This window comes from Crocodylus porosus, unplaced genomic scaffold, assembly GCF_001723895.1.
Source record: "Crocodylus porosus isolate Cpor-Errol unplaced genomic scaffold, CroPor_comp1, whole genome shotgun sequence".
Lineage (NCBI taxonomy): Eukaryota > Metazoa > Chordata > Crocodylia > Crocodylidae > Crocodylus > Crocodylus porosus.
The window spans coordinates 95,506,775-95,519,746 of record NW_017728886.1 but is presented as its reverse complement, the minus strand read 5'-3'; the positions used below and the strand labels follow the sequence as shown (position 1 = coordinate 95,519,746).

At 40.2% G+C, this 12,972-nt stretch overlaps 1 protein-coding gene across 1 annotated transcript in view; it reads right to left on the bottom strand.

Moving 5' to 3' along the window:
- CNTNAP2 (contactin associated protein-like 2) overlaps positions 1 to 12,972 on the bottom strand; it is a 1,403,431-nt gene that overhangs the window by 922,874 nt on the left and 467,585 nt on the right. The window contains exon 9 of the mRNA XM_019535795.1: positions 3,434 to 3,698. Within this exon, the coding sequence (XP_019391340.1) occupies positions 3,434 to 3,698 (265 nt within the window). The remainder of the gene's footprint in view (positions 1 to 3,433; positions 3,699 to 12,972) is intronic.

Below are 12,972 nucleotides of genomic sequence, written 5' to 3'. Positions count from 1 at the left end.
GAGAGTTCATTCTGGTGTGTTGCTTCTGTTTAGTTTCATCATGTAGTTACCATATGTAGGATCTATGGATTTTGATGTGTTCATTGTGGAGGTGTGGATATGGAAATACATTCAGGTGAAATTTTACTTTCAGACATATTCCATCTTCTAACATGCAACACGTCAATCCGTATAAAGTGACAAAAAGCAAGCAGACTGAATAGAAAGACACTCCATATAACCTTCCAAGAAATAGGGTTTTTCAGATCAAAATTTGCTAGTAAATACTTTAAGGCACCCAGCAAGTACAGGCTAATAGAGATAACACCAAGGAGATTATTCAGTTATAACATTCCAAATTCTTGGACTAGTTGTGGATTATGCATGAGTAACTGAGAAATATTATGCATATAGTTGCATTGTATTAGTGTTCCAGTATGCTTTTATGGCAAACAGTTTTGGACCTCCCTCTCCCTTCTACATATATTCACTTCCTAAATTGTCAACAAAACTGTAGTTTCATGCCTTTCATACCAACTAAAGATTAATGTGGAATCAATTTCAAACTGGTGAATTTTTAAGGTTATTCTTTGTAAGAAATTATTCTTTCTTACAAAGAACTTTAAAATAAAAACATATAAGAAATATCACACAAAACTATTGCAGAAGCTCCCTTCATCATTATGTAGCAAAACCCTCAGTTTTTCTTTTCAAATACATATGATAGATATGCATTCCCTCCCCTTCCCCAAACACTTCTGACTTTTTCTCTCCCTCTATTACAGATAAGTATAAGTGAGCTCAGATCCATCTGGATCAGCATGATGCCACACCACCTATCCACCCAGAAGCCCTGCCGGCAACCCCCTCTCTGGACAACACCTACTGGACACAAGGACCCCTTTCCAGCCTGGATAGGTGGCTATCACCCCCCACCCCCTCTTCAGCCAAGGACTTGGACTCTGCTTCTCTTCCCTACCTGGACTCCAACCTTCTACTAAGACTCTTTCTCCTGCTGCCATTGTGAGTGCTTTTGTGTGTGTGTGTATGTGTGAGAATCAATAACTTCACGGGGCTGTGTAGTGTGTTGTCTGTGTAATAAAACTGTTACTTGGACCCCTAAGTTGGGTTTTGCTTTACTATGGTTTGGCCCTGCTTCAATCTCTGCTCCTCACCCCTCTGACTTCTGTCTCATTTCTCTCTCTCCTGCTTCTGGCTCACTGCCATCTCCAACACCTGTCCTGAGCTCCTCTCCACCTCCAAACCCCCATTTCTTTGCCACTGTCTTATCCCCTCTGTCTTTTCCTTTTCTCCTGAGCAACCAGGTTTCTGCCTTAGTTTCTTTCCTGGCTGTCTCCTCCTTGCCACCACTTATCTTCCCCCCCTCCCACCCAATATCTCAGCTGTCTGCCTCAGTTTCCAGCTCCAGTCTACCTTAAGTAAGCCCAAGCCTCAGTTCCTCAGCCAGCTTCTCTGTAGTCTACTGGTGTTAATCCTGGTTCTAGCAACTTTCACTGCCTACACTTTAACTCTCTCTCTCCTGAACCGTACCTACCCCAATTATGCCAAGCACACACATACACACTGTACCATCCAGGTTAGGAACTTACCTGTGTATATGTGTAGGTGGGTTGTATGTATGTGAACTGGTGTGTGTTTGTGTGTGTGTGTGTGTGTGTGTGTGTGTGTGTGTATGGCATTGTGTGCATGATATATGAATTAGTGATCTGTGTCTAGCTTTTGGGGTCTATAGTGTATGTGCTTGAATTGGTGATAGGTATGCCTGTGCCTAGGCTGGTTTGGATGTGTATGTGCCTGAGCTGGTAGTGTGTATGTGTGTATGCACCTAATTAATTTGTGTGTTTGTATATGTGCAATTGTGTCACACCCTCCTGTCTAACAGAGCAATATTGAGATCCTGAGAGTTGGTCTGACCCCACAGGGCAACAGTTATACAAGGTCAAACCAGAATTTGGGGAATCAAGTGGGAAACAAGTTGTTTTATTGTTACAATGTGACAGACACTAAGCTGAGCTGTTCCTTCTTTTGACTACAACATAGACAAAGCATTACTGAATCTTCACATGCATATGCACAGGGAACAAAGGAAAATCAATGTTAATTTCATCAAGTTGGAACAGTTTCACAAAACAAGTTTAGATTTTTAAAGAACATTGTTACAAATATTTTAGAAAAAACTAATTAATTTTGGGATTAGGAACAGAAATGACATTCACACCTCATGCTATAATTAGCAGAAACAGAAGCAAGAACTCACAAAAATATCTCATTTGTTAAAAAATTTTACAATCCTACATTCAAACATCTGAGGCATGCATACTCTTTTTTTTTTTAATACAATGCATTTCTTTTATTTTATAGTTCCTTAGAGTTCTTATTTTACATTATTAACTGTGCTAAGAATGTATATTCTTATCTTCCACAATCAAGCTTGGTCTATTCAAGCTTCACAAGGATAGATATTAAAAATATTCTTATTATTCTTATTATTTTATTAATGCTAAGCTTCTACAACTCATAACAGAGTTGACTGGATGAAAACTGAAGTATACCTTTCCCATTAAATGCTCCAAACCGGATCCCAATATGGGTATCCTGGCTCTTTAGGACAATAATTAGATGCATGGAAAGGCATGTTTTTACTGGGAAAATACAAATTAAGAAATATATTAATTGTCATGACTCTGTGAACATAATATTGAATGTGCCTTCGTTTTCAGTATGGACAAGGGAAGTCTTGTTTAAACATGCATTACTTAGTGGTTAATACTCTTGCCTCTGTACTTTTCAAATCTAATTGTATTGTGAACCATGCTTTTTGTTGTGTTTTTTTTAATGTTTCCACCTCCTTTTCATACTACATTAAAGATTCTGTTAATTACTGTATTTATTCAAATACTTCCCTTTTCAGTTCAGATGTACCTGCTCATGGTCAGTAGGGGAGTGAAAAGGTACACAGTTCAATGAACATGATCTGACCAACTCTAAGATCCTGCTTTCTCCAAGTTCATGGAGTAGATGTTAAAGCAGCCTTTGAAATAGCTAGGCTGTCTGTTGTCTAAGAGAGAAAGAAAGATCATGCTTTGATATTAGAGGGATGGATAAAAGAAAAGAAGAAATAGGTCAACCAGACTGCCCATATTTATACTCATATGGGCAAATAAAACATTGTCCATATCTATACTCATCATATATGAGAAAAACTCTTATTTATTTGCAAATGACTGCATAACTCACCTGATCAAAATAAAATATGGCAAAGGACAAGAGCAAAAGTTATAAAAGGAAACACCAATTTCAACTCTCCTTTGTCTCACTCAAAACATTCAGTAAAGGATTTCATTAACCTACAACATGGTATTTTGACATTTGGAACTGAAATCCACACAGTAAAACACTTTAAAAAATAAAGATCTCAAAACCCACTACATACCTGATGAGATGTCTATTCTATTCTTCTTGACTTGGGTGACATTAACGTGGACGCTGACTTTGCCTTCAGTCAAGTCAATCTCGACATTACCCAGTCTGTCAGCAAAGTTGCTAAAGATAAGAAGTCCATTTGGGTTCCAGGTTCTGAACTGGAAACTGACTGAAAACAGATCCTGACTTGGGCGACCAGGAACCTCCAGGTAACTGGTAGCATTGAAAAAGACGGGCACCGTATGTGGTTCCACACAAGAAAAACTTAAATTTCCCTAAATAAAAACACAAAAAGTGAAAGCCATAAGTAAAACAATAATAAGACTCTTCTAAATTATAAATACTTCTAAAAAGGAAGTGGACTTTCAAAGTCTAAGCTTCATTCTATTTTGTAACCCCAGTGAATTTAAGAGAAATAGTATTCAAAGATCAAACATCATCATCACCATATTGCCTTGAGGCTCATACCAAAACAGCACTCTAATTGCACTGGTCATTCTCTCAGTATGGGGTAAAAGAAGTCTTTGACCTGACAGGTTACATTTTAATTAGGCAAGACAGAATTTGGGAGTTGGTTCCAGTTTACAAATGTTCAAATGAGGATCAAAGGGCTTGCTTCTTGTCACTAAGGAAAACTGTGAAAGAGCTGAGAAACAAAGTTTTCTTCAAATATAAAATATGACCTTCTGAGCATCAGATTTAAAAGCATCTAAAGTAGCTTTTGGATATAAGATTGTATTGTAGTGTAATAGACTGACTTCTCTGTTATGTTTTCTGATGGATAATTCTGGATAAGTTAGTACTTTACTTCACAAAGCTGAGGGATTTAAGAGTGACAGCTCATGAACTATTCCTAATGGTTGTGGTTAGCTGATCACTTTCTCTGTATATAAGCAGTCTCAAGCTGCACTCTACTCTTAGCCCCCAAGCGTAAATCAGGGTAACTACTGACGTCAGTAGTTAGAAATGACTTTCATGATTGTAAATAAAATTATAAGCGAGTCTGTGAACGACCTTAAATAATCTAAGGTCTTGTGTAATTTCTCATAAAACCTTTTACTGAAGGGTGGCACCACAAAAAAACCCAATTATTTCTCTTAGTTATAGCTCTTGAAAATCCACTAACAGCCATTAATGCATTATGTTCTTTTCAGCAGAGCTATGGACTACATTGGAGCTGTTCCAGTATAGCAGAGCAACAACATGACATCCTGTAGGTCTCATACATGTTACACCTAACGCATGATTAACCAGTTTAACATGCATTGATGATCACCCAGCCACATATTCAATTAATGGCATGATAAAAAGCTACAAGGTAATTCCACAATATGTATGTAATAATTCTGTAGCTGCTTCCTATCATACCATTAATTGAATATGTGGCCAGGGCCCCTGTGGCTGGCAGCCCTATCAGCTGATTGACGCTCCCAGCTAGAGGTGTGGAGGGAGGGGCAATGTGCACTGCTGAGCCTGGGAGCTCCTAACTGACAGGGCTCCCAGACAGTTCCAGCTGCTGTCATCTCCCAGATCGGGGTCATTCCCCATCACCTAAGGAGGCTCCCAGCTGTAGCAGCTTGCTTCTTGTCAGTGTATGGGGAACCCAGGACTGGGTTCCCCCTGCACTGGCAATAAGGCATGATGGGATCTGATTTGTGATCCACAGTCATGCCTCCTGCCAGGCATGTGTGGCATGGCAGGAGGTGCTATTGTGTGGATCATGCGTTAGAGTCCCTCGTGCCTTTACCTACGCTTGTAGAGGGGCCTGTAGTTTTATATCACAAGACAAGCTGGACTTACATCCTTTGGCTTGTCCTCTTGGTCTTTTCCCTGGCAAACACTGACCATGGGATAAGCAAAACTTCCCTTATTTCTGCTTTTTCGATGCAAAATTTAAATTAAAAAGTAAACAGGTCCTTGGGATTTGATTACCATTGGAATTGTCTGCTCAATTGGAATAGTACAGTTTCCATAAATGCATTCTACATATCAAACTCTACATTGCATATAGTGCAAGAAAATCATTTTGCCCAACATCCTACCTCTAAAGGGCAGTAAAATATATTAGTATCTTAAGTATTTAGCGATCACCTGGTGAGAATGGTGGAGAGAGAGAAGTTAACTATATGGCACCTTGAACTTAATAAAAGTGTTTATGCTAAACATGTAAAAGATTTGTATCTGTCTTTATAATAATCCCAGTAATACACAATGTCCTTTTAAAACACATTTGCAGTGTCCACTGAACTGTTAAAAATTTAGTGGCCTTCTAAGTTGAAGAGTTATACAAATTTGTTTTTTTTACTAACACTGTGAATGAAAAACATGGTAATCACTTTACTGGAAAAGGCAAACAACTTTCTTAAATATTTTGTGACAAGACTTTTGCAGTCATTGTGGATTTTTGTGGAGATGTCCTTTCAAGTTTTTAACTGACAGACTAAAGATGTTTAAATGTGAAGTTACACATTACAAATAGACTACAGTAATGGCACTTAAAAAGCCAGTCTCCATACATTAAGGTTCCTTAACAAGCGTAACACTATTTCAGGTGAGGATTAGCTTTAAATCTTGCAACCTAGCCCAAATTGAGGGGGAAACAAGTGGGAGGGGGCATGGTGGTAGGGGGAATAGGGTGAGGAATTGGGTGGGAAGCTGCCAGGAGGCTGTGGGAGGGTGAAGATTAGCAGCTCCCTGTGTGTCTGACAACACCATACTGCCACTACCAGGCCCCTCAACTGGCTAACAGCTCCCCATGGAGGAAAAGGGGGAATCAAGGGGAGGGGGCAAGGGTGGCAAAAAAGCTCCTGGATTGCTGACATTTCTGCACTGAGTCAGATTCAGCAAACAGGAGATGTGCATCTCAAAGAACAAGGAGGTGGCTATACCTTCTTCTGGAAAAGTAAACAGGAAGGAGAACACTGACTTCACAGTTTATTCTTTCCCATTGAGTTGTCTTTGAGTTCATTCTTAAAGAGGTCCCTATCAGAATTAATAAGTGCCTCATGACTCTCTGTCTCAAATTGTCAGGGAGCCAATATGTCACTGCTATCATTACATATATCCCGACTCTTGACATCACCAATGAAACCAAGGAATAATTCTATGCCAACTTTAACCACGGCCTTTCTGATTTTCCAGAATGAGACAGGCTTGTTCCGCTAAGTCATTTCAATGCCAAAGTCAGGAAGAACTACAACCTCTGGAACTGAATTATTGGCAAGGAAGGAGTGAGAAAGGCTAACTTCAATGCCATCTTTCTCTTGCCCAAATTTCCAGAACATGGACTCACCATCACCAACACCAACATCTTGTTTCACAGAAATACAGGTAGAAGACATCATGGCAACACCCATGGTGTAAACATTGTCACTCCTTTGACTACATGATTGTCCATGCCAATCACAGCAAAGATGTCAACATCATCCAAGCAATACTGGGACCTGCAATTGCTGGACTGATCACTGACTCATCTGCTCACGTATGTCACACAAACAATGGCTGCAGTACAATTAATTCCAATGGAAGGTCAACACTGAAGGACTCAAGGATCTAAACAAACAAGACCTCTTCCATCAGTGCTTCAATGAAAAACTGGTGAATTCAAATCAACAACAACAGAAGACTATTGGCAGTGCTTGGGGTGCCTTTAAGTCCACCATCATCAGTGCCTGTCAAGAGACACTTGCATTCTCTACCAGGAACCAGCAAGACTGGTTTAATGAGCATGAACAGGAAATCCAAGAGTTGATTGACCAGAAGTAGAAGGCCTGTTGTGACTGGCAGAACAACACTGACAGCAAGCAGAAGAAACTGAATCAGCAAGAAGCCAAGGAAGAGGTCTAATGGAGGACCCCTAATATGAAGAACAGAGAGTGGGAAAACAAGGTGAAGGAGATTCAACATTTCACTAAAATCCATGCTATCCATGGTTTTTTGGTGCCACCAAAGACACTTATGGTCTGACCTCTCAGGAACCAAACCCCTTGAGACCTAAAGATGGAGGGTGGCTGATCAAGGAAAGGAGGGCCATCAACACCATTTGGAAGGAACATTCTGGAGACCTTTCCAATCAAGTCTCTATTGTTGAGAAGAGTGTTCTCAATTCCATCCCACAACACCCAGTTAGAGGCAATCTCAGAATCCTTCCAACCTTTAATGAGGTGAGGAAAACCATCTAGCAGATGAATGATGCCAAGACATCTAGAGCAGATGGAATCCCTGCCAAAATCTTCAAGCAGGTGGGATAGGAACTTACATCACAGCTCCATGCCCTCATCTTAAGGCATAGATGAGGAAATCATAGGTGACCTCAGGAGTGCCATGATCATGACTATCTTCAACAAAGGAGACAAGTTTGACTGAAAATTACAGAGGGATTGCCTTGCTTTCCACCACAGGAAAGATCATTGCAAGAACTGTCCTGAACCATCTCCTTCCATTTGCTGAAGAGCTCCTCCTGGAATTGCAGTGTGGATTTAGGGCATCAAGAAGCTCAACTGACATGATTTTCACTGCTCACCAGCTGTAGGAAAAATGCCAGGAACAACATAAATTTCTCTGTATGGGCTTCTTTGACCTCATGAAACCCTTGGACACTCAAGTGAGAAGTGCTGTGGAAGATCCTTCTGAAGTACAGATGCCTATCTAAATTCATCACAATTCTTCACCTGCCCCATGACAGTATTCAAGTGGTGGCTCCCAGTAATGGATCTATCACAGACCACTTTGAGGTTAAGGAGTTAAGCAAAGCTGTGCCATTGCACAAATATTCCTTACTGTGATGCTACATCTGACCATCAATTCAGTGGAGCTAAGCTACCGAATTGTTGGTAAACTGCTTAATCTCAGCTGACCAAGCCAAAACCAAGACTAACCCAACCTCGGTCATTGGGCTCAGGTACGCTGATAATGCTGTAGTGTGTGCTTACTTGGAAGTAGACATGGGACTGATGCTTAACATTCAGAAGACTAAGGTCTTCCATCAACAAGCTCTTAATGTTTCTCTCTGATTCAGGGGACAGTTGCTTGTGTAACTCACATTAATGATAATATAAATGAATGCATGCCAATCTTTTACACATCAACGAGATAATGTATCCTTAAATGTATCCTATAATTCCATAAAGCATTTATTCAGTAAGCAGTCTTGAATTCTAGGCTATAATTACCTTCATGTCTCTCACTGAGCCAAACTGATTTTTCCCTCCTACTGAGATATTCAACTTAAACTAAACTGTATTATCATCTCCTTCCATGACTGTACTTCACCAGGAAACTACTCTTAAGTGAAGCCCATTGCATCCAGATTGCCCACCAGGGCCAGGCAAAGCATTAGAACTAATCTGTATACTGTCATATAAAATGGATCCTATTGTTCAAAGAAAAATGGACCATTTCCTATGGATTGGGTTTAGAATCGATTGCTGAATTAGTCATTTAACACTGATGTTAGACATTCAAATGTGTATTTTGCTTTATGTTCAGATGCTTGGTCTTGTAGAATTATTATGAGTTGCAGAGTTAGTAACAGAATTATGGAAGGTTAATAATGGAAGTTTCTCAAGTTACCCAGCTCAGGCTTTGCATTATGATCTATACCCTAGGCTGCAAATTAGTTCTAAGTTTACCTTTTATGAGTCAATTTTCCCTACTCACTTTCAGAAGTCGCTTCTGCTGGGAAAACTGCTGTTTTTAAAAAGCCTTTCCCAATTAACAGAACTAGAGAGAAAATACATAACTCCCAAAAGAGAGGTAAGAGGTTTATTAGAACTATACTACTTGTAACTCAGACTTGGATTGGACTGTAAAACTATATCCCAGTGCTAAGGTTTTATCATATTTTGGTTCATTATTTTTCTAAAAATAGACTTGTACTCATTTTCAAGCTTAACACAGGTTAGTCTGAAGCAAATTATTTAAGATAACACTCCCTTCCTCTTAAAATTTCCTTCTCCTTAGGTTAATGTATAAATTCATCTTTAAATAAGGGAAAGATATTATGTGACTGAAGCTAAATGAGCAGCTGCAGAAGTGGGCTCAGTAGGCACTTACTTACCTGGGGAAGGGGGAAATGGTAAAAAGGGCTTATCTGGGGTCATTTTCCTTACCCTCAACACTCTCCATCCCTGGTAATGTGTAAGGGAGAGTCCCATTCTAAAGAATCTAACACCCCCATGCCAGCCCAATTGTGCCCTTCGATGTGGCTTTGGGTAATAAAACTTCCCCAAAGAAACTGAAGTGACTGCAGAGGAGATGCAGGCTGCTACTGGGGACACTAACAGTATTTTGTACAGGTTTGATGAGACTTTCTCTGCACTATTCAAACTGTTTGCTCCAATGCCTCCAATCTGTTGTGTAGAGACAACTTGCCCAAGGTAATAAACTCCATTTAGACTGCTTCATAAAATTGTTTTGAAGTCAGCAAAGGTACAGACAGACCAACAGTATTAAAAATATATCTGGGAACCCTAAGGAGTGTGGGGTCAGAAATGAATGAGCCAAAGCTGATATTCTAAAAATTAAGCCTTGCCAGTAGATAAAATAATGTGGGTCAATTTTGAGGGCTCATAATTTGACACTTATGTCAGAAGAATAAGTTGGTTAAAAAGAGCAAATCTTACCTTTATGGCTGCTACTCCCTAACGGTCTTTGGATTTACTAGCATGTCATTGGATTTTAATTACTCTGATCCTAAGAGACAGAACTAAGGAGAGGGACATGGATGGCATTGCTATCTCCACCAACTTCAGTTAAGCATGAACACTAATTGCAATTGTTTTCCCATTCTCACCACTTCCCTCATGCATCATTTTACTTTAGTTCTTATATCCCCTACTCTCCTCTGAGACCAGAAAGCCAGGTAACACCAAACAGACCCTAGGGCAAATTTGTGAGGTCTGAATATGTCAAATAATGTATAATTAGTGATGGCTAGAAAATAATATTTAGATATTTGTGTTAGGAATTGGCTTGTAGGTCCAGTAGATATGCGTTAGAACAATGGCTCAGGGGAATGGCAAGGGTTAATTAGTTTCTAAAAGCCTGTTTGTAACAAAGTTTCATTGTCTCAGTCTTCAAAGCCCACTGTGTCTGGACCTTGCAGACAATTAGGCTGGGGAAATTGAAACCATGTACCACTGTTTCCTGAAAGCCTATAATAGAGATAAGGTGTCATTAGGTCACAGTGACCAGCTTCAGAAGCTCTGGGATTTCTGGTTTTGGTGTACAGACCAAATTAGTATGCCAGGCATGCCCAAATTAAGACACTGGTAAATGACCATAGTAAGATATATGGATGTGATGGGTTTCTTGGAACAAAGGAATATTCTGACAGAATAGAACATGGACTGTATGACGACCACAGGGAGATGGGAGGTGGGCCTCTGCCCTTGACCTCCAAGGCTGCTGACATCAGACATTCAAGAAAGAGCCTGAGGGTGATGCTCATACCTTTCTTCTGTAAACCCTAGGAGTAGTAGGTATAGAATCAGGTTTGGCAGGGGGTGGGGATGTGGAGAGGGGGGCATGTATTTTGTTTGCCTTGCCTGCATTACTCTTATCTGCTGTCACAAAGTATCAATTTGCCTATCAAATGGAAGAAGTCATGGTCAGTCTGAGGGTTTGGGTCCTATCTGGGTCATAAATCTAGTGCCAACAGTTAGTGCTTATCTTCCTTTGTCATTGGAGTTTCAAATAAAAGTCAGCACCAAAGGCAGAAGCTGCCTTGTCTATCTTTGCCTGTATTTTCCTGATCTTGTTTTGTCTTGAAAGAAACAGGATCATATTTCAAAAGCAGCACCTGCAGCAGCTTTAGCACTTCTCAACTAATTTGTTGTCTTTTCACTACAAGGGGACAGTTATTATCTTTAATTTTACCTGAAAGATTTTCAGACACAGGGGCAGAGGGGGAAAGGATAGACCAATGGAGTTTCTAATTAAAAAAAAAAAACTGTGTCAAAAGTGAAAGCTGTATATAAAGTGAATCTCTACTTTACCAACTGCCATATTAAATAATTACATTTCAAATGCTTTAGCTATTTTTATTCCATGTCTTTATTAAAAGGTTTAAAATAAATATTCTTAATGATGACCTGATACTCTGGGACTATGCAGGCTGAGGTCTCTGTACTCAAAAGGTTGAACCTATAGTCACAGAAAGAAAAGAGACTAGAAGGAGGAGGCCTCACTGAGGCACACTACAGTGTGGAGACCCCAACACCAGAGAGGGCATGGAGACAGGGATGAAGAGGGCTCGGTGTCAGAGAGGGTGTGGAGACAGGAGGCTGAGCTAGATGGAGGTCTCAGAAAAAGGGATAACATTTAATTGCCACCTGCGAGCCATGTGGCATGGTAAAGGGAAGGTTTTGGAGCTGCACATGTAGCCCACAAGGCTTGGTGATATTGTAAGGCACCTCCTGAGTGTGGAACCAAGTAAGGGGCCCAAGAACCCACAGGGTTTGGAGGAGTCTGTCAGGACTGTGACTGAGCAGCATCTTGAGGGTAGCCTCCCAATTCATAATTTATACCAGCAAGACATGGCAGGAGAGATTAGTAGGGACCCATAAAGGGGAGCCAGCATAGTCATGGTGCCCTAGGGACATCACAGCCATCCCTGGGGAGGCCGTATTGTGACAACATGACCAGTGGACTGTATGTTTGAAACCCCTGGTCTACATTTTACTTCAATTCTGGGGCTCAAAACTAGACATAACACATGAGGCCAGTGCTGAGCAGAGTAAAAGAATTGCTTCTCTTCATTTGCAAGTGACACTCCTGTTATTACAGCCCAGTATGCTGTTAGCTTTATTTTTCGTCTCAAGAGCACGCTTTTGGCTCATTTGTTTAATGCTAACCAGTGACAGAGAGTAATTTTAAAACCTTAGACTCCTCTGGCCCCCTTTATTGCATTAAATTTACTCAGCAAACCTGCCCCTTACAGTTTCTTTATTTTAACTTCATTCCATATTCACCTCCCCATATCTACTTCTTTTCTTCTACCACTAATCCCTCCTAACTAACCCTCACTCCTTCTCTTCCTCCAAAATATAAAAGTGGAACTCTCATGACACTTCTCACCTTCACAGCAATCACTTCACTTTTCCCTACCATTTATCTGCATTGTCTCATTAAATCACAAACTCTTTAGCGATGAGCCTATCCACTTCTATGTTTGTACAGCACCTACAATCGGGGTCATGGATCCTGATCAGTGCCTAGGCACTCCCACAGTAAATGTGATTAACAATCTTAATGTTTAAAATGGCCACATTTCTCAAGTTAAAACAAGCTCAGAACTAAGAGTAAATACATTTGAGTAAGAAACAAGCAACCATGTGAATTTAATTAAAGCAAAACTAATTTTGTCTTACAGAGGTGAGAAAGTGTAAGCAGTTTTATTGAAAATGAAGATCATTTATATTTCTGTAGCCAGTCTTAGAACTGGAAGTGAACAAAACCAAAAAATTAAACCTAACTATAGTAGCCTCTTCATGAAGCCCTGGTGCATTACTAGCATGACAACTGTGGATCTTGCTGTTGTGTCAGGGG